General features: G+C 42.1%; 1 protein-coding gene and 1 long non-coding RNA gene across 2 annotated transcripts in view; one reads left to right on the forward strand and one right to left on the reverse strand.

The window, feature by feature from the left end:
• Positions 1-19669, forward strand: part of FBN1 (fibrillin 1) — a 226944-nt gene extending 207275 nt beyond the window's left edge. Inside the window, exons 56-66 of the mRNA XM_055319738.1 lie at positions 555-686; positions 2854-2979; positions 3533-3739; positions 5350-5475; positions 5720-5842; positions 7803-7919; positions 8184-8312; positions 9283-9402; positions 14259-14490; positions 16982-17156; positions 18368-19669. Coding sequence (XP_055175713.1) covers positions 555-686; positions 2854-2979; positions 3533-3739; positions 5350-5475; positions 5720-5842; positions 7803-7919; positions 8184-8312; positions 9283-9402; positions 14259-14490; positions 16982-17156; positions 18368-18757 — 1877 coding nt within the window. The 3' untranslated portion in view covers positions 18758-19669. The remainder of the gene's footprint in view (positions 1-554; positions 687-2853; positions 2980-3532; positions 3740-5349; positions 5476-5719; positions 5843-7802; positions 7920-8183; positions 8313-9282; positions 9403-14258; positions 14491-16981; positions 17157-18367) is intronic.
• LOC129506239 (uncharacterized) lies at positions 340-16969 on the reverse strand. Its single transcript, XR_008663728.1, has 5 exons — positions 14709-16969; positions 14160-14252; positions 12618-13031; positions 10517-10611; positions 340-403 (listed from the first exon to the last, which is right to left on the reverse strand). It is a non-coding gene; the product is annotated as an uncharacterized LOC129506239 (long non-coding RNA).
• Positions 19670-26087: the final 6418 nt, after the last annotated feature.

Raw genomic sequence — 26087 nt, forward strand, 5'->3', positions numbered from 1 at the left:
GGTCAACAAGGAAAGAAGACCTTTCCACACCAGAAAAAAGGAAATGAGAAAAGGAAGAACCAGGAGAGAATATGATATACATGAATGTTTGTCTTTTCCTCAAAGTATTAAAACCAAAATTTGCATTATATAATTATTCTAATCATATTAATAATAATAAAATCAGATATATTAATATTACATAAAATTTCATATATTACTATAATGATTATAATGGAATTTGTGGCTTATTATACCATATTGTAACTGTAATGCTGTTATAATTATTATGAAAGTTTTATATGAGGCCCTTTTAGTTGAATTCATCAAAAAGAATTAACAGCCATGCTACCTACCTTTGAAGAGGTTGTCAGAGAATAATTTCTTCATCAAGTTCAAAGGTGGTTAGAAGACTCCTTCCCATCTTAGGAGGCCAGCACCCACAGTACAAAAGGAAACAGGTTCACATGGAAATAAGTGTAAATCAAAACTGATGACTTGATACCATCTCATGCTTAAGACACAGGAAATTAATGCAGCTGCTTTTATAATTCGTGGTTGTGTGTTCTCTCCAGATGAGGATGAGTGTGAAGAGGGCAAACACGACTGTGCTGAGAAGCAGATGGAGTGCAAGAACCTCATTGGCACATACATCTGCATCTGTGGGCCTGGCTATCAGCGGAGACCTGATGGAGAGGGCTGCGTAGGTAAGGGACTCCTGGCCCCAGGAGCTTCAAGTAAGTCAGAAGTAACAAGTGACAAAAGGAACCTAGATTCTGAGTCCCTGTGGGCAATGTGTTCTTCTTGGCCAGAGCCATCTTCCCTCTCTACTTCACTCATGCCACCATTTCCCTTAGAGAGCCCCTTGCCTCTTGATTACCTCTGAGTTCCACGAGCACTGTTACTCTCTCCCTGCCTCTGTTCTCAGCCCATTTCACTGCCAGGATTTGGCAGCAGGTGCCTCCTCTATTTCTTTCCTTTACTTCCTAAACTTTCTGTTGTTTCAGGGTAAGTTCTCTTCACCATACTGGAATGTGTTTCTATTGACCCAACTTTGCTGTTCGCACTCTGACACTGAATGACAGAGGCCAGGTCCCTCTGAACCAGAAATAGCACTAAACTAAGGGGATCTTCCTCCAGAGAGTCTCTTCTTGTCTAGAGTAGGGCCCAGGCACTGGCATTTCTTAAAGCCTCCTTGGTGATTGTACTGTGAAGCCTCCACTGAAAATCACAGCTCCAGACCCTGGGTTGGCAAACTACAGCCCAGGGGTCAGATCCAGCCTGCTAGCCTGCTGCCTATGTTTGTAAGTAATGTCATATTGCAGCGGAGCTGTAACCATCCATTTATACATCGTCCATGGCACTCTCATGCCACAATGGCAGAGAATAGAGTGAAGGCAACAGAGATCTATGGCCTGCAAAACCTAAAACAGTTACAATATATAATAAAGTAATACTGTAATATCACTACAATTTAGAGTTAAAATTTCCTAACCTCTGGTTTAGATAGTCGATACAGGTGAAAATTACCAGAAAGTTGCCATATGCTTCTTGTTGATTTTTAATGATCAGTGACACCAGAAAAATAAATCTTATGCTATCAGCCAAGAAGCTTAAGAATCTCATTGCTGCCTAACCCTGTAAGATATGGAATTAAACAGTAATTGAAGAACAGACTTTAAAAGCACAGAAAAAGTGTTTGGACACTAGCTCTTCCAGGTTCAGTGGTTCTCAGCCTCAGTTGCACACTGGAATCACTTGGAGAACTCAGGTCCTGCCCTAGACATTCTGATTTAATTGATCAGGGGATAGCATGGGATGGGGATTTTTAGCCTATTTCAACAACACTGTAGCTGTCATCTCCCAAGTCTGCCTCTCATAATGAGATCCCTGCCTCGGGGGTTCAGAACTATTCTACATGGCATGTACCTAAGCAAGTCTATTTATAATCTTTCTAAAAAATCATCAGATCATTCTAAGAACCTCCAGTTTGTTTTAATGCTTTTTTTTTTTTTTTAAATTTTTTTTTTTTTTAATTTTTATTTACTTATGATAGTCACAGAGAGAGAGACAGAGGCAGAGACACAGGCAGAGGGAGAAGCAGGCTCCATGCACCGGGAACCCGATGTGGGATTCGATCCCGGGTCTCCAGGATCACGCCCTGGGCCAAAGGCAGGCGCCAAACCGCTGCGCCACCCAGGGATCCCAATGCTTTTTTTTTTTTAAAGCTGCGAGACTGGATTATTTCTCAATAATATTGTTGAAATATTACAATAAACCTGATCTTTTTTTTTTTTTAATAAACCTAATCTATGTTGAATTGGAAGAATATGTGTAGACAAACTCTCAGGTCAGAACTGACCCATCACAGACTTATTCTGATGAAGTATAATATTCCTATAACACAGGATCTTTTTTTTTCCTCCTTCACTTGAAATAATCCTTTGGGAATCTTTTATATGAACAGATACTGAAAATCTTTAATTTTTATTAAGTGAAAAACTGTACATAAAATGCTGCCATCTACATTTAAGTGTATCAGCGTGCCATCAAATATGTTTTTAAAGGACAGAGGAACACAAGTACACAGATACATGCACATATGTATTTGCTTGTATATGCGAAATCCATTTCTAGAAGGATGCGTAAGAACCGGCAGTGGCCTGGTTGCCTCCCAGGAGGGGAGTTTGGTGGCTAAGGAAGAGGGAAGGAAGGGATACTTTTGCTGAATATTCTATTATACCTTTTGAATTGGGAACCACTTTAAGAGGTTATCTCTTCACAAACTAAATTGGAAAAAAGAAAGACTCCATCCTTTGTGCAAAGGGGTAAGATGACTGCTCTTGTTCTTGCTCTTTCCATTAAACCCCACAGATGAGAATGAGTGTCAGACTAAGCCGGGGATCTGTGAGAATGGGCGCTGCCTCAACACGCGGGGGAGCTACACTTGTGAATGCAGTGACGGCTTCACCCCCAGCCCTGCCCAGGATGAGTGCCTTGGTAAGTACAGACAACAGGATGCTTTCACAACCCAACCTTCGTGCTGGGATGCTTGTCACCCAGATCTCTGATCTGAAAGAACAGACATTGTGAAAATTTGAGAAGGGTTCATATTTTGGAAATGACTTAATGACCGTGATGGCCCATGGGGCTTAGCACCACCCTGCAGCTAAATTCTTCCTTTGCTAATTGTATCAATGAATCACTTGTTTGGAATTTCTTTCTCCCTGCCTTTTTAAGCTTTAGGTGCTCAGGATCAGTTTCCATGTGTTTTTCTGCTCCTATTTCTCAATAGCATGACCACTCTTCCATATTTCTGGGAGCAGAGAGAGTTGTAAACTTGCATAGGCCACTGACTGAATTTCTTGTCTTGTTTCCTTCAGACGTCATCCTTTCTCTCTTACTGCTGTTTCCAGCTTTCCCTTCTCGCTTCTTCTCACCCAGGGTAAAGTGTTACATCCTTTTTGGGTTTTATATTTAACCAAATTCTTAGTACCTTGTTACGCTCTTAAAATTCCCTAAAATCCTCTTTGCAATATAATGTCCCTTCCAGACAACCGGGAAGGGTACTGCTTCACAGAGGTGCTCCAAAACATGTGTCAGATCGGCTCAAGCAACAGGAACCCTGTCACCAAGTCTGAATGCTGCTGTGATGGAGGGAGAGGCTGGGGCCCCCACTGTGAGATCTGTCCTTTCCAGGGCACTGTGGCCTTCAAAAAACTCTGCCCCCATGGACGCGGATTTATGACCAACGGAGCAGGTATCTCCTTTCGTTCTGATTGAAGTGAAGCAGGTAATTTACTTATGATCCAAAAATACTTGCAGGGAATCTGCTTGTTTTATGAAAAACAGTTGAGAATGTGGAATCTACAGTATAGGGCTTAGGCTGAATTGCATGGTTTCCATCAACCAAAACTCTTTATTTATAGTATTTTAGGTGTTCAAGGTCAGCTTGCCAAAGTTGTGCTTGGGTCCCTGCCTCTGCATCACAAGGAATCCCTGACTTTTTAAACAGAAGTTTGTTATAAGTCAGTTATTGGTTACTCAGAATGTAATTTTTTTAGATAAACTTTGGAATAAATGATCACTAAATTCCTAGACTAGTCCACCAGTATGCATTTTAACTCATAAAATTGGCTGGAATATGCTACATGAAAGAAATATAAACAATGCTGATATACTGGCAATTAAAACACAACTGCCTCTGGAAAAGTGCCAGCTGCTTTCACCTAGTAGACATGGAGGAGGCTGTCAGGGTGTGTGAGGTAGCTCTGGAGAGGACTCCCAGGCCTGTGCTTCTCACCAGTAAACTGCACTTGTTTCCAGTCTCATAAAACGAACAGAGAGAGAGACTTCTCGAGCTCCATGGGAAGGAACTGGAAGTGAGAGGGGAGAAAGGAGAGAAAGCAGGATTTGTGTTGATGTTAGAAAGACGTGGCTAAAGGTAGAATAACAGAACTGGATGTGGTAAGACACAGAGCTGGATTAGACGGGGTGACCAAAAGCAATTTATGTCTCTTCCAAATATGTGAAAATGAGATGGTGGATGAGACCTGCTTCTCGAGACCAGGGAGGGCAGGCAAAATTACATTTCAGGGTAAATTGGAAGAGTAAGGATAAATAACATTTGTTGGTATAATATGGTTGTTTGGCAATCGAAGGCTATGAAGTCATTAGGCATTGGTGCCCCAGCAAGCAGTAGGGAGCTAGATGGGTCACAATGTGAAAGGACAGTGGCTTTAGTGCTCAACAGTGCATATTGACCAGATCTTTCTCCCTGGGGTTGAACTGTGAATAAGAGTCTCTCTTCCTTATCAGGCTGTGAAAATTCAGCCCAGAGATCCAGCCCGGAGTCCTAGTGCTTCCCTCACCAAAGGAAGTTTGGTCCCATTTCCTCAGTAGTATGCAATTTGATATTTTTCAGGATTAACTTTACAGCAAAAAGAATGGAAGGAAACCTCCCTCCTTATCTTGGACATATAATATTAGAAAAAATGGCATTTTCTTGTCAAACGAGTCTACTGCTATGATCCATTTATGAGAAGTCAGCAGGAGGCAAGTTTGATGGCATAAGATAGAGCAAGGAGCCGGATATGCCTGGAAGAGACAGATGTCTGGGAACCCAGAAGGGAAAACTATAACTATAGAAAACGGATTATTTTTAAAGTGTTCCCCTAGCCTGATTAGTTATTATACTATCATCCAGTGCAGTTATTCATTTATTACCATTACAGATGAAATTTACACTGTCATCCCTTTGGTTTCATTTCTCCGGTCCACAGTTTATTAGTATTTATAGTGAGGTCACCTCCTGCATACATGCATACATGTTTCATAATGTCTTTATTTTAACTTCTGTTACATTGACAGATATTGATGAATGCAAGGTTATTCATGATGTTTGTCGAAATGGGGAGTGTGTCAACGACAGAGGATCCTATCATTGCCTATGTAAAAATGGCTACACTCCAGATATAACTGGAACTTCCTGTGTAGGTAAGTGCTCTGCTTTTGATGTTTGGGTTTATTCTGAGGGGAAATTGTATATTATGGGAAAAAATATAAAGTCCTCAAACTGAACATCGTAAAAGACCCTGTAATTTCATAGGAAAACATAAGACAGTGATTGCAGACAACACAGAGTTTTTTTCTTTCCTCAAAGCTGAAATTCTCTGTTAGACCCTATGGGTACTGAGCATCATTATAGATGGACAATCACACTGTATCGTTTTGATCGTAGATCTGAATGAGTGCAACCAGGCACCCAAACCCTGCAATTTTATCTGCAAAAACACAGAAGGGAGTTTCCAGTGTTCCTGCCCAAAAGGCTACATCCTGCAGGAGGATGGAAGGAGCTGCAAAGGTAAAGTGAAATTTGCCTGCACCCTCTCACCTGTCTCCTGAGCATGTTTTTGCGTTCCTTGTGCATTTGAAGAATCCAGAGGCAAGCTCGCCACAGGCAAGAGGTGCTTCTTCCCTGGGTTTAGTACCTCCCTGGAATCCCCCTGCCACCCTCCTCCTAGGCTGGATGGATGGAGGCTGAGGCCAGGAATATTGGGGTTGGGGGGACAGTGGCAGCCTCCATCCTCATGACCCAACCCTTGGGCATCCATGGGGGCTTCCCATGATGGTCTCAGAGTGGGGCCAGGGGTCTAAGGCTCAGGTGGAGCAGATTCCTAATATATTACTTCCTTTCTGCTTTCCATTATTCTATTTATGTAATCAATTCAACAGCTACGGAGCCCAGGTCTCTGGTATTGTCCTACCTCAGATTAATTACTGCCTAGAAGACATTGTGCCCAATTAAGTAAATCCTTTGTCGAGGTTTTTGTTCTGTGAAAGAGCGCCATTCTTGCCCTCCATGATCTTATGTGAGCCATAAGTATCACAAAGAATTAAGCAGCAGCAGAACTCTATGCAGAAATCAGTCCCTCCTCAACTAGAAGTTATCTTTTGCAAAATTCTGTTGGTGTAAATTTACTCCTAGAAACATCTTCCTCAACGGTAAGAGCTTCACATATTGACTGAAGAGCACAAGACTATCAGACTTAAGGGTAACTTTGAAAATGAGGGGTTTGGAGAAGGAAAGGTAGACCAGATCTCAGAACAAATGTTGGAGCATTTCTGCCATGAAGAGTTGTCAGAGTAAAAGGAAAGTAAGAAAAGTTAAGTGATGGGGCAGAGTGAAAGCGGAGAGCAGAGGGAAGTAGGACCTTGTGTCTACTGGAAAAAGAGAGTTAAGAGACCTGTAACACAGGATGACATGATGAACAATGTCTGAGGTTTTCTGTGCTGCACAAATCTTATATAATCCTGTAATTTGGGGAGAGGAAGTCGAGAGACCTACTTAAAAATCCTGACTATCATGGGGATCCCTGGGTGGCGCAGCGGTTTAGCGCTGCATGGAGCCTGCTTCTCCCTCTGCCTGTGTCTCTGTCTCTCTCTCTCTCTCTTTCTCTGTTGTCTCTCATGAATAAATAAAATCTTTAAAAAAATCTATCTTAATAAAGTTGTTTACACCCTTGTTCTTCTTACACATAGAACTTAATCTCCATCTGTGCATCACAGTGAGCTCTGGGCAGTGTGAGGCTGTAACTCAGAGCCATAAACTTACTCATGTAAATACAGAACCAAATTAAAGAGAAAATATCTCTCAGTGTGTATATTATCTATGCCAAGCAAAACAAATTTACAGTCTTTTTCCAGCCTGTGGGGAGAAAATCCTCAGAAAGGTCTAGCAATTAATAGATGAAAAATGGAAATTAAATATATAGAGGTAACATTGTTTTTTCACAACGTATCAAACACACCAGTAATGCTGTGTTTATGGGTTCCAGAGTGAGCAGAGAAGCAACACGATTCCTACAGATCCCCTCAAAACATAAGCCCTTCCACCTGCTGTTCTCATGACATCTAGATTCTTCCACATACTTGGCATGTTGGACTGAAGATCAAACCCAGTGGTACAGATTACATGTACTATGAAAACTGACAGGAAAGAGGCTCAAAGGATGCCCAGGGGAGATGTGGGACCAGCACTTCCCCCATGAGAGCCGGGTAGGATCCAGATAAGAGGAGACAAGGGGAAACAAGATGTTCCTGGAGGTGAGAACAGCAGCAAGTGCCGCTGTTCTCAACATGTTGTAGTTAGAAAACAGAGTAAGAAATCACTGAGCTGTCTCTCTCACCGTGTGTCTCTTCTGGCCAGGGTTGAGACATACAAGTCAGAAACTCAGAACTACTTCCTAGGGCAGTGGGTAGGTACCTGTGCTAGCAGCTCAACTCTAATACTCATATTACTTGGTTGTTTTTTTTTTTAATAGATCTTGATGAATGTGCCACTAAGCAGCACAACTGCCAGTTCCTGTGTGTTAACACCATTGGCAGCTTCACTTGTAAATGTCCTCCCGGATTTACACAACACCATACTGCCTGCATTGGTAAGTGGGAGAGAAGAAAACTCAAGAGGAAAGGTAGCTACTCCTTTAAGGAATCATTCTCTGGTTCCTCTGCTGTTGGAAGAAGATGATAAAGGAGTCAAAAAAGAAGATGTGTGTGTGTGTATGCCTGCACGCACCTGTACGTGAAAAGTTACTGGCCTTATTTGACCTTTTTCTGAGTGAATCGTCCCTCTCTCTTCCCTTTCAACAACACAAAGAGAGCTTCAGTGAACTTTAATTCTCTTCCCTCATTGCTTCTTATAGATAACAATGAATGCACTTCTGACATCAACTTGTGTGGGTCTAAGGGTATTTGCCAGAATACTCCAGGGAGCTTCACCTGTGAATGCCAGCGGGGATTCTCACTCGATCAGAGTGGTGCCAGCTGTGAAGGTGGGTAGGGTCCTCAGCCAGATGCAGCTGCTAAGTCGCGGTGGAGGTAGTCTGTGATGTTCAGAACCTTCATCATCATCCTCTAAGAGATACCAGAACTGAGCAGAGGGAGAACACCCAACTGAAGATGGGAAATATTTCATGGGGTTGGCACAGGTGTCCTATCTTAGAGACCCATCTTTTGTCTCATTCTTGATCATGTCTATAACATGTGCCTTTCCTCAACTTATCAAGGCCTTTTCTACTCCATTAGTAATGTAATATAATAGGGCATGAATTAGTCCAGAAAAATAGCTAGGTTCCTGAATTTGATTAATTAATATTCTAGTCATTGGATCCAGATCCATAAAAGGATTCCCCTAATGTGGATTAAATAAATGAAGAAGGACTCCTCTGATAACATGTAATTAAAATTTATATTTTTTTATTTCCTTTTTGTATTGACATCTTTTAGTCTCTAATCCTGGCACAAATAAGCAAATACAAATGATTTACACAGGGATCCCTGGGTGGCGCAGCGGTTTGGCGCCTGCCTTTGGCCCAGGGCATGATCCTGGAGACCCGGGATCGAATCCCACATCAGGCTCCCGGTGCATGGAGCCTGCTTCTCCCTCTGCCTGTGTCTCTGCCTCTCTCTCTCTCTCTCTGTGACTATCATTAAAAAAAAAAAAAAAAAAAAAAAACAAATGGTTTACACAACTATCCCATAGAGTGCTCTTGTGCCTTCCATTAATTTCACCATCATTTTCATTTGTAGACTTTACCGGGAATATCTGAATGTCTTTCTCCTTGGACTTATCAAAACCTCCAGAGCCCATATTCTTGTAGTGTTGGTGGTAAAATAATTTTTAGTGGTCAGATTTCTTATTAAAATCACCTTTCCCATTAGTGTGCCTATAAATGTTCCTCTAAGAACAACTCTGAGACAAGGGTTGATGTGGCTTAAAGGCGGCTCTACCTTTGTTTTCAGATGTGGATGAGTGTGAAGGAAACCATCGCTGCCAGCACGGCTGCCAGAACATCATTGGAGGCTACAGGTGCAGCTGCCCCCAGGGCTATCTCCAGCACTACCAATGGAACCAGTGTGTTGGCAAGTAGTTTTTCCTTGTTACCAAGACAAATCACTACTGGCTCCTGTGAGTCAAAATAGTGCTTTCTTTCTGAAAACTTTAAACTTGTCATTAAATCAACAGATAGTCATTTATAATTGCCCCAACCTGGTTGAAACCAGAGAGTTACAGCCTTTGCAAAATAGTAAACTGAGGAGAAAAAAATGATAAAGAATACTTTGAGAATATTGGAAATGAAATGCCCGTAGAATTCCTTCACTCTCAGTACCCCTACACCCCTGCTCTTCTGCTGCATGTAGTCATTGGCCTACACTGGAGTTCTCTTCACATGAAGGCCAACAGAGTTCCTACCTCTAACTGAAAAATATCAGCCAGCCAAAGGCTATTTTGAGTGACTTTTGGCCTGCAGACAGAGAAGTCCCATTCAGCTCTACACACTTTTTGGGGCAGAGTGCAAGCAGCACACATGGCAAGTTTGTTCAGGTTGCTGAAAATTCTTTTGAAAATTAAGGGAGACCCACAGATTCATTAAATTGAAATTATGTCATTTTTGATTCCATAATGTCATGGGAAAGTCAGTCTTAGAGTGCATCAGAGAATCCAAGCACTCTGAGTTTAGAGGGACCTCAGATCCATCTAGCCCAAGCTCTTAGTTTTACTATAAAAACCTGAAATCCCAAGGAAGAAAATTAATCTGTCCTTAATCCTGGTTGTGGCACACCTGGAGCTAGAACCCCAGATTCTTAACTTCCTGATTTAGGACTGCCTTTCAAGTGTCATGTTCACTCTTTTTTTTTTTTTTTTTTCATTCAAGTATCTACACCACACCACAGTGAAGCTCCTGCTCAGATAACCTGTTCTAGCTGCCACATACCTGGGTATAGAGCCCTCCTTAGCAAAGACACAAGGATTACCACTTCCTGGGTGCTGCTCCACTGCTCAGTGCTTCGCTTTATTCCAAATGAAGATGCATTTTGTGTGTTTTCATTTATCAAAACTGCATCTCTCTCATTTGGTTTGATACTTTTCAAGACACAGTTTTGTAGGAGTGAGTAGGATTGGCTAAAATGATGTCAGCGCTGGGAAAGTTTAGACTACACAACTTGCTGACCAGCCCCCCTTTCCTCTTCTTACCTTTAGTCTGGGGATAGTGGAGATGGACAGGTCATGTCCTCGTTGCCCGAAGATTCTACTTTGGCCCCTTGAAGATCATCTCCCAGCTGGGTGTTCTAGAATAAATTAAGAAGTTGGAAGAGGCTTAGGGGTTTTTGATGCCTGAGAGATACTAGCCCAAACTGTGCTCATAACTCTTAAGAATTATAGCTATCCAAAATGAGTGTTGCCTTGAGCCAGAATGGCTTTCCTGAGCCATGCAGAGCAGAGCAGATCTTTTGGACCAGACGTCTCTGGATTCTCAGTCCTGGGGAGCCAGAATTTCACTCTTAGAAGATGGATGGGTTTGGGGTCAGGGGCCACTGGATCTCATTGTTTTGTAGAAAATATCAAGCTTGCAGCTGCAGTTGGAGTTGAGCCAGAGAAAATTTGTAAAGAAAGCCCATCCTACATTCTGGAATTCTCCTAGCGGTCCTCTTCACACCATAGCTAACACATGCTCTGCAAGCCTAATGCTGTAGCCTTTGATTTAAGAGGACAGAGTTGATAGGTTTCAGTCTGCTTCTAAGGAGGGTTTTTTGGAGAATCTAATGTTTCAATAAAATTAAAATGTCTCTCTTTATATAAAGGACAAAACCCTCCCCAAATTTTTAAAGATTTTATTTATTCATGAGAGACAAACAGAGGCAGAGACATAGGCAGAGGGGGAAGCAGGCTCCCTGCGGGGAGCCTGATGCTGGACTTGATCCCAGGACCCCGGGATCACGACCTGAGCCAAAGGCAGACACTCAACCCTGAGCCACCCAGGTGTCCCAACCCTCCCCAATTTTAAGTATTGACTGAGAGTAAAAGATTTTGGAGTACAGAAAAATTGCTCCGGGAGCCATTTGCTCTGGAGTGCACAGGATGAAAATGGTCAGAATAGGGCAAAGTGTGTGAAACAAATCGTGTTTGCACATTGATGAGCAGGATAAGTGCACAGACTCTTTTCAAGCTGTAAACATTGAACATTTGCCAATTTCTTATCTTAATCCCTGCTCTGCTTGACCCCAGCTCTCTCATGCCGATAAGCAAGTTTAATTTAAACTTTGTTAGATTCTCAGAGAGTTTAGAAAAAAAAAAAAAGTAAAATAGAAAAGAATGTGAAAGGGGAGGGGAGAGTTCTTGACTGGGATGGATATTTATAGTAATGCAGATAGATGCCCAAAGCTAGAAAGAGCCTTAGAGATTATCTAGTCTGACCTCATTCCTGAAATATAAATCTTTCCCTAACCTCCCCAGTTATCCGAGTTTGACTTGAATACCATCTGGAAGGGCATTCTTTTTCTTCCAAGAAAGCCCAAATTTTGTATAGAAAAACTTTAATTCTTAGAAACGTTTTTTTTTTTTTTTCATAGAAAATTATCTGTCCCCTCCCCTCTACTTCTAAACATTGGTCCTATTTTTGTCCTTTGGAACAATATGGAATGAATCTAAGTTTTATATTGATGGGTCTTATCCTACATATACGGACATGGGCTGCCTTAGAGGTTTATCTATCAGAGTCCCAGCAGGAAACCGATGGCTGAGTCCAATTAAAAGCACAGGACGAAGGAGAAGAGCCTGTTGATGCTCCATACAGATCAGCTTCTGGGAGCTGAGGGCAGGTGAAAAGTCAGGAGATAGACATGGAGGGGCAAGGAGAAGATATCCAGCCCAGGGATAGTCTTTCCACCAAAGGAAGCACCCTCAGCTCCTCATTCATTCTTTGGTGCCCATGATCTCCATTAGATCTATCACATGTTTCATTTCTGCCTTAAAGTAAGGGGAAAAGAACAAAGGCAGTGGCATATTTAATTATTTCTGTAGGACCCTGAAGTCTAAATGACCTTGGGTGGATACTTGAGAGTCCTTGGATATAAAGGATCCTCAAACAGACCTGTCACTAGACACTGACTATAGCAGGCAGTTCAGTGAATGGTTTTCTTATTGTGTATTTATTCCTTCCACATAGGAAAGAAGGAGGGAAGGAGAGAGGAAAAGGAGAGAAAGGGAAAGAGGGAGGAAAGGAAGGAAGGGAGGGAGGAAAGAAGGAAGAATATTATACATATGCAAGCACCCTGCCCCCACCATTTTTACCCACCTGTTTCTCTAATTTAAGAACAGGTATTTTCGGGGTGTCGGGGTGGCTCAGTTGGTTAAGCATCCAACTCTTGGTCTCAGCTCAGGTCTTGATCTGAGTCATGAGTTCAAGCCCCACATTGGGCTCCATGCTGGGCATGGAGCCTACGGAAGGAAGAAGGAAAGGGAAAGGGAAAAGAAAAGTACAGATGTTTTCTTAGAAACAGTTTTGTTTTTTATAAAGGAATCAAAAAAGGTGAAACCAACTAAAAGACAAAGGAAGTACCAGTTTAAGTGGTGCAGAGTCTCTTGAGAGACACTGACAAAAAGGCAAACACATGGCTTCTGCCATCAGACAGACCTTGGGTGTGCATCTCTGCCCAGCTGCTGCTGTTGGGAGATTTCAGAGAGGTTCCCAGGGCCTTACTTTCGTCATCTGTAAAACAGGGATTATAATACCTACTGCCCGTGTTTGTTGGAAAGGTTGAGTAATGAATGGGAAGCACCTCATACTCTGTCGTGCAATGGTCATCTAACAAACATTAGTTACAAAAATGAAATAAATAAAAGTTAGTTACATTTTCCCTCCCCCTTCCATTGGCAGTGTTTGCTCAGTGAAGGTAAGGCCAATGGATGTGCTTTCAAATGAATATATGCTTGAAAATGGGCTTTGGCGACTAAGGAATGTTTTACCAGCAAGCTTCCAACCTGCCCTACGAAGGCAGGCCTACAAAAATATATTAGAGATTTCAAAAAGGTATAAATTAGAAATTGCGAGATACTCAAGGTTTTCTCCCTCAAGTTGATTTTTTATAGTTCGATTTCTTTTTCCTGCTTTTTACTGTCAGACTTGGCAGGTGCCTACGGGTAGCCAGTCCTGCAGCATCTGTCTCTATTGTGGGTTTTTTCCAATTATTGCTCGTGAAGTCTGCACTGAATCTCTTCCAGCCATACTTTGCTTTAGACACGGCCCAGACACTCTGGGCAGGAGGCTGGTTTGGATAAGGGGGGGCCCATTCAGAGATGGGAGCAGACATACCAGAAGGCACTATTCATCCCCAGGACAAGCACCTGGGGGCTTTTGCAGATTTTTGCAAAGGAAGTGCAAGTGGGGCAGACACTTCCTGCAGGATGTCAGCCCTTGCCAACCCTGCACATCCTGAAAAAGGACTGGGAAAGCAGCCTCTAGGAGTATGGTTGGTCTCTGCTTTGGAGATTGTCGTCCCGTTCACAGAGAGCTGGAAGGCTCCTTCCCTCCCACCCCGAACCTTGAACCTTAGCTCCAAACGAGATCCACGTGCTTCACAGAAGGCTCCTGTGGAGCGGAACATACTAGTGTTGGCTTCAAATGAGACCTGGAATTTGTCGGTCCTTGGCATGCCATCCTCTAATGCACTCCACCTGGTACATTTGACCTCATCGACCACGTTTGCTCACCACGTGGCAAGAGGCCACATCCATTTCCACATCTCTCTCTCTCTCTCTCTCTCTCTCTCTCTCTCTCCCCCTCCCTCCCTCCCCCCCCCATCCCTCTCCCCACCCCAGCCACCTCGGCCTGCCCTACCTTCCTGAGAGTGCTAGCTGAGGGCCAGCTGGCTGGCAGTCCCTGATGGAAATGCCTGGCTGGTGTCACACATGCCGTGTGTTCTGGTTTTCCCTGCAGATGAAAACGAATGCCTCAGCGCACACATTTGTGGAGGAGCCTCCTGTCACAACACCCTGGGAAGCTACAAGTGCATGTGCCCCGCCGGCTTCCAGTATGAACAGTTCAGTGGAGGGTGCCAAGACATCAACGAATGTGGCTCTGCACAAGCCCCCTGCAGCTATGGATGCTCCAATACTGAGGGTGGCTACCTGTGTGGCTGTCCACCTGGTTACTTCCGAATAGGCCAAGGGTAAGCGCTGCTCTTCCTGTTTGTGGCTAAAGGCTCTCTTGCTCCTGATTTCCTGAAGTATATGTAATTCCCAATGACCCATCCTAGTTGAGGAAAACCATGCTTTTTATAATCCTAGAGTGCATTTAGTTAGCTCTGCAATGGTTTTAGGCTATTTCATGTGAAGGGAGGCATCAGATTTCTGGAAATTCATGGACTATGAAACTAATTGTAAATACCTTGATATATATTTCTCTTTCTCATTCTCTTAATCTTCTTGTTGAAAATTGATTTCTCCAAAATGCAGGGGCCGACCCATGCCAAAACTGGACTCACACTGCACACTGCTGATCCCCCTCTTCTCCTGGGGCAAGCAGGATTCTGACTTGACATGAAATGCCTTCTCATCCTTCTACTCTTAGAATAAATTACAAAGATACCTGGTTTTTAAAATATATTTTACACCTCAGACTTAAGTTTACATTAAGAACTACCCAAAGAGCATGAAATATGAGAGTTAAAATAATTATGGTCTTCTCTAGGTAGAATACTTCATCACATTGTATGTGTGAGTGTTGGGGAAGGGAAGAGACATTTTTATTTTACTCAGTAATTTGAAAGTTTAGTGGCGAGTTTTCAAATATAGGTCCTCTTTCCCCTCTGAATTCATTAGACTTGATGTCCATGTAGTTTTGTCTGTCCTGTTAAGGATTTCAATTTTTACCTTTTTCATTAGGAACACAAAGACATGAAATATACATGCACACGTATGCAACCACACATACACATATATACAACCCACAAAATCACGTATTCCATAGTACAGGTACATGTATATATCAAGTTAATTTAATTTAGTGGCCTTTGATTTCTTGACACACAAACCTCAAGTGATTCATTTTGGGTCCATATAGGCTTGAAGGTAAAAGAATGTTTCATGGGAAGCACACAGAATGCCAGCAATAGGACACAAATTCCCAGATGTTTGTGTCTGGCTCTCAGTAGACTCATTCTTTATAAGTTGAATGCCAGAACCATTTTCCCAGCAAAAATTGTGACACTCCAAACTGGCTTCTGGCCAGTGGGACTTTGTAGTCACACTTCTTGTAAGTGCTGTTCAAGGGATACGAAAATACTGGAAAGGAGTTCTGAGAAAAGAAGCAAAGCATACAAATTTGAGGTTTTCCTTCTAATAACTTAATCATTATGTGAATGTATACATACACACATGATGAGCATTCATCATTTCATCCATTTTATTGTTTTTGCATGTTTCATGCTACAAGATGAAAGAAGAGGAAAGGAAATGTATTGGGCTCTGGCAGGATTGCAGAAAATAGTAGGAGCCCATATATTGCTGAAAACACAAAAAAGATTCTGCTTTAAAAAAAGATTCTGCTTATTGGCATTATATTTTGAATCTTAAGGGCATAAAGGAAAATGGGTTATAAGAAAATAGGCCAACTAATATAGAAAGAGAGAGATATTTGGTCTTCATTATGACCCATTAATAGAAATCTAACCATTTGTAACCGTTTGGGCTTCTTTATAAATCACTAGAGTGGACCCTGCCCCAAAATAAAGACTTTTAGGATCATTCAGATATTTCAACACATTTTGAAAGAGGAGCCTGGTAAATACATTCCAAGAGGCCTATGAAATAGTAAGCAGAATAACAAAACAAGGTACTTGTGAAACATGCAAGCCTCCCTCTGTAATTTGGCTTTGATAACTGAAAGGCAAAGAAAAACAGCTGAACTAGTTCTCTCTTGGGCATGGGTTTGTTTATCCAGCCTCACATGAGTCAGAGCCAATGGCCCTAGTGGTTTTGAATGACTTGAAACAATTTCCCACAGTTGGGCAAGCTCTGATACATGCATCTTACACATTAACATCTTTACAGTTTGTGTCTAAGTCAACTTCAGTTCTACCTAGAACTTTATATTTTCAGTACCTTCAGCTATAGTGAGTGGTCAAATAGAAGAAATTGCTCAGAAGCTGGAGTGATGAAAGCTGATGATTGTGGTTGTGGAAAGGGAGGCAGCAGTGATGGGGTCAGTGAAGCAGGAAGAGGGCAAGGAGCTCAATAGTAGTGGCTCATACCTTTCTCACTTTCTGGTTCATAAAAAGAAGACGTTTTCCTTTTACCTTCCAATTCACATGGGCTCCCTCACCCCCCATTATTCCCCTGTTTCCACTCCATGTCCCCTCTCTGGCATAAGGACAGCAAATACCTGCCACAGTCGGGTTCAGAAATGAAGGGGAATATCAATATGTGACACAGGACCTTGAGAGATAGTAGAAAGAAATCAGCCAACCCCAGGAACTGGGACTCAGAACCTAAACACAGAGGACTTTATGTGGCTATCAGAACCAGCGTATCACCTAATGAACAAGAATCAATGGCTAAATGTCACTAGGTTGGGGTCCATGCTTCACCAGAACTCTTGTACCTCCTCCCATATCTCCCAGTTCTAATGAAAAAGGGCTGTGTTCCCCCCTTCCTCTATAGGCACTGTGTTTCTGGAATTGGCATGGGCCGAGGAGGCTCGGAGCCACCTGCCAGTGGTGAAATGGATGACAATTCTCTCTCCCCGGAGGCTTGCTATGAGTGTAAGATCAATGGCTACCCCAAACGAGGCAGGAAACGGAGAAGTGCAAACGAAACAGATGCCTCCAACATTGAGGTGGGTCAGAAGGTGGTTTCTCCTGATGTCTTCTGTTGCAGAAGAGCTTTCCAGATTCCTGTGGTTTCCTCCAAGGATGTTCCAAAGTGTGAAAAAGCTCCCTGGGGAGAAAATCCAGACATTCCCTGAGCTCTAGGCTACATTTTACAAGAGTCTGTGGGACTCTCTGGAGTTTCTTGCTGCTTTTAGGGAGTGGCCACTCGAAGGTTTTCACATACTTGCTCATTTCCTCTGTCTCGCCAAAGAGAAAGTCAAACACCCACCCAAAGTCTGCTGAAAGGAAAGGTCTGAGCTCCAGGACAGCAAGTGGGCAGAATAGTGAAGTGACATAGTGCTCTATCCATGGGGACGCCAAGTTCTGAAAGCTAGAGGCTCCTCTACTGAAAAGAGCCATGTGGAGTGTGAGGGAACTTGGATTCTAGACAAAAACAACATGGGAGCTCAAGCAGCCTGGTTTTCTTTGCCTACGGCTGCTGCAGCCTTTCAGTCAACTCAGAAAGGCACAGATATTCACCCAGACCTCTGGCGCCAGGCCCAGAGAATCCTGCACATGTGGTCCCAGAGAGGCAAGCAAGAAGCCAGGTGAAAAGCATTGAATATTAGCAGATCATCAAAGTCAGGAAGTAGGTTCATAGGCGTGTCCTTCAGAGGGGATGCTTTTGCGTCAGTGAACAAAATTGAAATAGACTGGTTCTTTCTTACCATCGGTTGCTTCAACCCATCCGCTGTGGTTTGGGAAATGAGATAAGTCTATGGAAAGAAAATAGTCTATGAAAACAGTGGTTTTCGAACTTGAGCATGCATCAGAATCATCTGGAAGACTTGTTAAAATGGATTGCTGGGAGACACACCCAGGGTTTCTGATTCAGTAGATCTCAGGGGGCACCAGGAATCCTGTGTTTCTAACAGATTCCCAGGTGATACTTATGGTCCAGGGAGCACACTTGGAGACCCACTACATGAGAAGACCTCCAGCTAACTACTTGACTTCCAAACTTGACATCAGTTAAATAGCTTTTTTAATATTATAAGCATGTGCCAACTTAATAGATTTGTGACTTAAACAGTGTTTTATGAGAATAGGCATTTTTGACACGGTGTATACAACCTGAGCAGAACGTGGTATTAGCCTGGGATTCGAGTCACTTTTTCTTTAAGATGAGAAATGAGTGGCATATTTACCTTTAACCCATTGCCATGTGTCTTTCCAGGACCAGCCTGAGAGAGATACCAATGTGAGTCTTGCAAGTTGGGACATTGAGAAGACAGCCGTGTTCGCGTTCAATATTTCCCACATCAGTAACAAGGTCCGAATCCTAGAGCTCCTCCCGGCCCTGACGACTCTGACAAATCACAACAAATACTTGATCGAATCTGGAAATGAAAATGGCTTCTTTAAAATCAACCAAAAGGAAGGGATCAGCTACCTCCACTTCACCAAGAAGAAGCCAGTGGCTGGAACCTATTCATTACAAATCAGTAGTACTCCACTTTATAAAAAGAAAGAACTTAATCAGCTAGAAGATAAATATGACAAAGACTACCTCAGTGGTGAACTGGGTGATAATCTGAAGATGAAAATTCAGATTTTGCTTCATTAATTCACCATACAGAGACCAAATAATTAAAAAAACAAAGATAGATAGGTAGAACGGATTTTTTCCCCCAATCAGAATCTTCATATCATAGGTACAATCTTTCACCAAATAAATTTCTATAAGTTAGCACTATTCTTGTATTACAAAAAGCAAGGTACAGGTGACTACCCTAGTTCAAAACAACCACTTTCTCAGGCTTCTCATGTGTGTAGCTGAGCTACCTTGTCATATGTGTTGATTCTTGAAAACTGGGACACGTATTTGCATTGGGGGTCAGCCCTTCACGCTGACGCGCCAGCCTTCTAGCAGATGTACAGGAAAGTGCTTTCAGTCGGTGGACTGTCTTATTTTTTCAAATTTTTAAACTTTGCTTCTCCAAACACAAGTACTAGGTTGGCCAATTATAATATCTATTTGGTGCTAGTAAATTCTCAAACTAGATTTATAAATGCACTGTAATATTTACACAACTTAGAAACCAAATTACAAGTATTCAGTTCAAATACTTCATTAATTTCAATCAACCAAAGTTAGTTCAGTAGCTTATCTCAGTTATGAGTATAATACATTACATGTAAATTAAGTGTGTGTATACTGTAATCGTGCTATTTTTTATCATTGAAACATGTATAAACTAGAATAATAATGCCCTTAATGTGAGGGTTTGTAATGGTGCTTATTAAGACCAAAGACTTGTTAAATGTATACACCAAGTGGTAAGGAAATTTCTGTGACTGGCCCACACGTGCATGAGGTCTGGGAGGACCAAGAACCAGCCTCAGCAGCCAGAGGATCACCAGTGCATCCTTCATCACACCTGTGCAATATGCCAAGATTACCCTCGGTCATTCCTATCAACAAGGGGTCCATGTCATAAATGTCACAATAAAACAGTCTCTCTTTTTTTTTAGTGTACCCTTGGCTTTGTGTTCTTGCATGGATGTGGGATTTGAGGGGGCATTCTGGAGGTGAAATAAAGTTTCCCAAGCTTAGATGATCTTGGGCATGGTAGTCACCGCTTCAGAAGGTGCCAGACGAATAACCACTAGCAGAAAAGTTATATTTGAGTTAGTACTTGTTCTATTCATTAGAGACACTGGAGTACTTCTCACCAGGAAGAAACTGACATTGTAGCATCATTTCTAAAACACGACCTAATTAATCCTGTGATTTTTAGACCACTAGATTTAAGTATCTTAAGATCCCAAGTTTGGTCATTGTCTTAGAGCACATGTATTTCATTATAAAAGATTGATCATGCCCTCTCCCCACACACACAGTGTTGGCAAACCTTAGGTGTTCCATCCTTTCCCCCCCTGAACATCTGTTGTTAGGGCTAGTCTAATGACAAAAGGAGAATCCCCAATTGAATGGGTTCTAGCTCTTATTTTTTGACTGTCCTGATTTGAAAATGCTGTTTTAAATGCAATATTGAATCCTGAACAGTTAAGCTCACTGAACTGATATGAAATAATTCCTATAATCCCCAAGGACAGTAAGGTGAGGGGTGGTGAAAATAAAGGTGAAATTCATTTGCTGCACGAAGGGGGAAGAAACGATACAGAACAAAGGAAAAGTCCTCTCAACATCTTCAAAAAACCACACTAAAGACAATAGAGTATGTGTGTTCCATCTTATTCCTGAAGACAAAACTCAGGTTAGTTGCAATGAAGTTCACTTTAACACACACCTTCCTCACTATTGAGCTAGCCACTGAGGGACAGGTTTCCTGTGATGTGGTGAGCTGTCACTCTTTAGAGGGCTCCAGTCTAGGCATAATGGCAGTCAGTGGACAAGATGCTTTCTTCTACCTAACAGGCCGTGAATATCTTGAAGGTTTTTTTTTTTGTATCTCTGATTTTGCCATCCAAAAAATCTTGCTCGTAATAGGTGCTAAATAGAAATGAATCAAATGACTATTTTGGAAGCAATTTGTACCTTGGTTAGGAAGTGAAATATGACTCAAAATTTCCTTGTAACTCTGTGCCTGTGGGTCTGCGATAGATGTGTACTAAAGTTGTTAGAAAAGAATATATAGCATATGGTAAACAACAGTTTGCATTCGGAAAACGTCTTTGATAATTTAACCAAAACTGCATTATATTCAATAATGGATTTTCTTTATAACAAACAACAGAAGAATATAGAGTTGGCACATGGTAGATCACTTTGATATTTTTAATAGTCTCAGTCTGGATTTTATTTATTTCAGAGCCAACAATTTTCAACAGCATATTTTCCATGTTTCTGTCTGTAACAAAACATTTTCCTCATTGTTCCATTGTAAATATTCCTCTTGTTGGAACCCCTTTTGAATCCTGAGATTTAAACCTGTACCTTTCTAATTGTCTGTGACCTTTCAATTTTACTTTCAGTGGTTGACGAACTTGGTTTTGTAAATCTCTCAGAAGCTTGAAAACGTCTCGTCTCTACCCCCCAGCCCATTCCATTTGCCAATAATTATTTTGTAAGTAAGGCTGAAATGAACTCAGCTGGCCTTGTGAAATGTTTAAACTTGCACAAACAACTACATTTTTGTTCAACAAATAGCACTTTACTCAGCCAAAATTGCTTTGGACATTGCCATTACAAATACTGTTAAATTTCAGAAATCATGTTTGTAAATTAGATGAGCCAAAATAAAGGACAATTAGGTTGATACTATACTAAAAGTTACATACCTATAAATTGTTGGGAGATTTTTAGATCATTGCTTTGTCCACAGAATGTACTTTATTGTGATTTTTAACTGTAGTTCTTAGAGATCTATCAGAAATGTCATTATTGCATGGTTTAAGGACCTTGTTTTTAAATGCTAGAGGACTATTGCTGGGAGGATTAATTTTCACTCACAGACCTGGAGACAGTTATTCTCCCCTTGCCAATTTTAAATAACACTTTGCAAAAAGAAAAAGAGCAGCAGCAAACCGATTTACTTCATTAAACGCTTTAAAACCCAATGTGAGCCTAACGTTATATTGTTAGGAATGGATTCTCAGTACACTGAGTTTAGGGTTAGAGAGAAACAAGAAGTCTGTGAATTTGACTTTGCAGATCCCTATGTGTATCCATGACTGGGCTCACTGACAGGTCTGGGTCTCAGTGAAAGGTTCTGACATTCTCACAAATGTCTGTATAAACATGAGGGTCTTGTATATTTGACACCTGACATACATTTGACAGGACCTGGCAATATCACAAAATCTGTTATTTCAGCTAACTGCTAATGAATCCAAAATGGTTTTTCTGGCACACAAAGTCATAAACCTCTTTTTAGGACATGGGCTGTTTTGCATCCTCGAGCCAAGCCTGAATCATGACCTCTAACAAACGGACGTCAATGTCATTTTTACTATTGGACAGTGGAAGGTGCATTCTTTTTAAATGAATGAAGTTGTAGCAGGTAAGTGGGTCTGATTTCCTGCTAGCTTAACTCTCCTCATTTTGTCCACTCTTGTTTTCTTCCACGGAGAGTTATATCCATCGTTATTTCTTCTAATCCCTGTGACTATTGCCATTTTGTAAATAACTGCAGCACTGCCCTCTCTGGGCTCCCTATTGCCCCTCATGGGTTGGTTGTAGGGTCAGTTAGAAGGTCTCATGATCACTCTTCTAGTTGGAAGTGAAGCAGCACCAGGCAGCGAGTCTCAGGAGAGAGCCACACGCTCCATGCAGCAGTTGCTGCGTCTCTTCCATAGCCGGCCCGGGGTATTCCTTGCAGCCCAGCGGGAGTTAATAGAAATCAGAACAGGTCTGTTTCCTCTCCAACATAAAATTCTCTCGGGGAGAAAATTCAATCAAACCTAATTGTTTCAGCTTTTTCTTCTCCTGGAAGTAGAGATATGGAAAACATCCTGGTGATCATCACACATTTCATTGATCCCGCCAGTCCATGGCCAGAAAGAGGCCACACACCCCTGTGGTTATGTCTGCACGGTGAGCTCTGCTCGGGGAGTCCCACACCTCTGCTAGTTTATTTTTTTATTTTTTTTTTAATTTTTATTTATTTATGATAGTCACAGAGAGAGAGAGAGGGAGGGAGGCAGAGACACAGGCAGAGGGAGAAGCAGGCTCCATGCACCGGGAGCCCGATGTGGGATTCGATCCCGGGTCTCCAGGATCGCGCCCTGGGCCAAAGGCAGGCGCCAAACCGCTGCGCCACCCAGGGATCCCTCTGCTAGTTTAGGAAAGATTAACGGGACCCTGATAGATGAGGATTTCAAAAGCATGAAAGGCTGTGTATTTTTGCCGCCAGGTGAGATCAGCACAATCAGCGGTTGGCCTGTCTTTGGTTGTACCAAGATTATCCTTCAGGGTCTTCATTGCACCTCTGTAGGGCAGGGTCCTGATCCAATTCCAGGGATTCTGTGCCTCAGGCAGGATTGCAAGCTCCCCAGAGCCCTGCTGCTTCCTCCACGTTCCACCGTAGCAGGCCGTCCTGTGGGTCATTCACAGTGAGCACTGAGCCCAGGAGTCAGTCTGCTGCAGAACCAGCTCCGTGAGGAAAGTGACTCTGATCATGCCTGCTCCATCCACACACACCCACCCACAGCTGCCTCACTCCCATGGGGAGGGGACCAGGAAGCCAGGGCCACTGTTCTTCCAGGCTGAGCTCAAGTCCTTCTCCCAGGGTCTGTGATCCTTGTTTCAGAGCTTTGACCTTTCTTTGGCTTATAAAGCAAGTTCACTGAGAGCGCAGTTCAGACCTCAGGTCCTGAGGAGTGCCTGGTCCAGAGTCCTGACATGGCAGGAAATCTGAGGTCAGAAAACTGTGTTCAAATCTTAGTTCCCTAAGTTATTTGGCCAGGGGAACTCCTTGATATCTCTGAGGCTTGTTATCATCATCATCATCATCACATAGATATAGATATAGATATTTGTAAAGCCAGCACATATGCAAATGCACATATGCACATACATATGACGGGGCAGCTCTCTCCCCGTAGGTCTTTAGTGAGGACATGGTTAGACTTTGTAGGTGCCTGAAGTTGCAGGGTTTGAGGGTCCCCACTCCCCACAGTCCTAGAAGGCAGGAGGCAAGATAAGTTTCCCTAGTAAATCCACCTTTGACATCTGCAGGCCCAGGTCTAGATCTTTCTGAATCACCAAAATTAGAAACCACCATTCTAGCATATCTCCCCCAGTGTAATGCTGAAAAGTGATGATTTTCAATAGAGAATTTATGGTTAGAGTTCTATTCCCAAGTTTAAATGAAACTTACCCTGAAATCTAACACATAAAATCAGGCTGAGCTCTTTGAGTTAAAGCAGATCTAGGTAGCCTGGGGTCTCTCTGCTCACTCCCTTCAAGACAATCTTAATGGAAAATTATAACTGAAAGGTCAGTTAAACCCTGATTGTTTCTCCTAGGCCCACAAAAAACACTGTTAGGTCAGTGCTGTGTGATGGATTCTAACCATTGGGATGTCGGAAGGATGACATATGCCATTTCCAAGTCTAGCAAAAAAAAAAAAAAAAAAAAATATATATATATATATATATATATATGCAATCATCCACACTCACAAGAAATAAACTTTACTGCATTAAGTAACTGATACTTTTGGATTGTTATAGCAGCAGCCATTAATTACCCTAGTACAAATATACATGTGTAAATATAAATGCATACATGTATAATTATATTAGTCAGGGTAATTAATAGATACATGTATTGATACTATGGTAATTTTCTATACACACACACACACACACACACACACACACACACACTAATGTTTCTCCACCTCGGCTTGCAGCATTAGAATGACTCAGAGTTTTTTTAAAAATCCCAATGTCCAGGCTGTATCACAGATTCATCAATTCAGAATCCCTGGAGTTGGGACCCAGATGGTATCAGTTTTAAAAGTTCTCCAGGGGGCAACCAAGGTTGAGAAGCACCGCTCTGAATCTTCAGCCCATTGTAAAAGGCAACTTGGGAAAATCTACCAGATAATTCGATATGCATCCACTACTGACACTGCTAGTCGACAGGATTATCACATAAGAACATTAACCATGTCCATCCCTGACTCTATAAACCATATCTTTTCACTGGCATTTGGGGTACAGCATCAGCAAGGAACAATCAAGCAGTGATGCAGTGTATACGTTGCAAAGTTGGTTGTTTAGACTCATTAACGGGCCGTGTGACTGTCACTTGCACTAGCCTAGGGGCAAGATTGCAATCCTTGCCTCCATACTGAGAAGTTCCTGGGAGTCAGCATCTCCAGGTGAAGTCTATTAGTAACAAAATGCTGCCAAAATCCTCCAAATATATTTAAATTGGAAATATGGCCCATTGAGCTCATTTATTCATACTGCTCTTTACATTATAAAACTGGAAAATATAAATTAGTTCATTTGAAGGAGGCAGTTCTCTGAAGTGAAAACAGAAACTTCCTTTTCAAGAAGCAGTCAGCTTTTGTGAAGAACCGCAAGTTATTTTTTTAAAGATTTTATTTATTCATTCATGAGAGACAGACAGAGAGAGAGAGAGAGAGAGAGAGAGAGAGAGAGAGACAGGCAGAAGTAGGCTCCATGCAGAGAGCCCGATGTGGAACTCGATCCCAGGTCTCCAGGATCACACCCCAGGCCAAAGGTGGTGCTAAACCGCTGAGCCACCGGGGCTGCCCAAGAACCTGCAAGTTATATGGTGGGAGACAGGTCAGGCCACCATGGAGCCCACCTACTGCCTTGGGGCTGATGTCTCTCAACCTTGAATTGCAGAAATGAAAACATGAGGCATTTGCCAGGAACAGGTGATACATTCTGTTACCTAAATTTAAACCCTTACTATGCTTCCCACAAGCTTTTTGGTTCAGAAAACTACAAAAGACTAAAGACAAAACAAGAACTACAGAAAAGTAGGATGTTGTTGCCAATTTGAGAGTCAGAAAAAGAAAGTTCAAAATATATTTCAAATAAGAATGCTCAGTGATATTGCCATGTACTTAATTATGAGGCAATATCCAATTACAGATGATGAGAAAAATGTGAAATAAGAGAGCATTTCAAATAAGTTTAAATGTTATGGTACATTCAGTGCATGTAATAATTTCCCTAGGTTGAATATAAGAAAGAAATCCATTTGAATTAAGAAAAAAAATCAATTTCTTTCTATCTCTGGTAACTAAATGTTAACTAACATTCAACAATATTTACTTGAAGACACCATACTAACCTGCCTGGAGCAACCAGGTGTCAATCTCACTGCCTTAAAATCTCCTACAGCAGTGCTTCTCAGACTTCGCTGGCCACACATACCAACTGCGGAGCTTGCTAAAATGCAGCTTATGAATTTGGAGGCCTGGGACAGGGAGTCTGAGATTCTG

Source organism: Nyctereutes procyonoides, unplaced genomic scaffold (assembly GCF_905146905.1).
Source record: "Nyctereutes procyonoides isolate TBG_1078 unplaced genomic scaffold, NYPRO_anot_genome, whole genome shotgun sequence".
Lineage (NCBI taxonomy): Eukaryota > Metazoa > Chordata > Mammalia > Carnivora > Canidae > Nyctereutes > Nyctereutes procyonoides.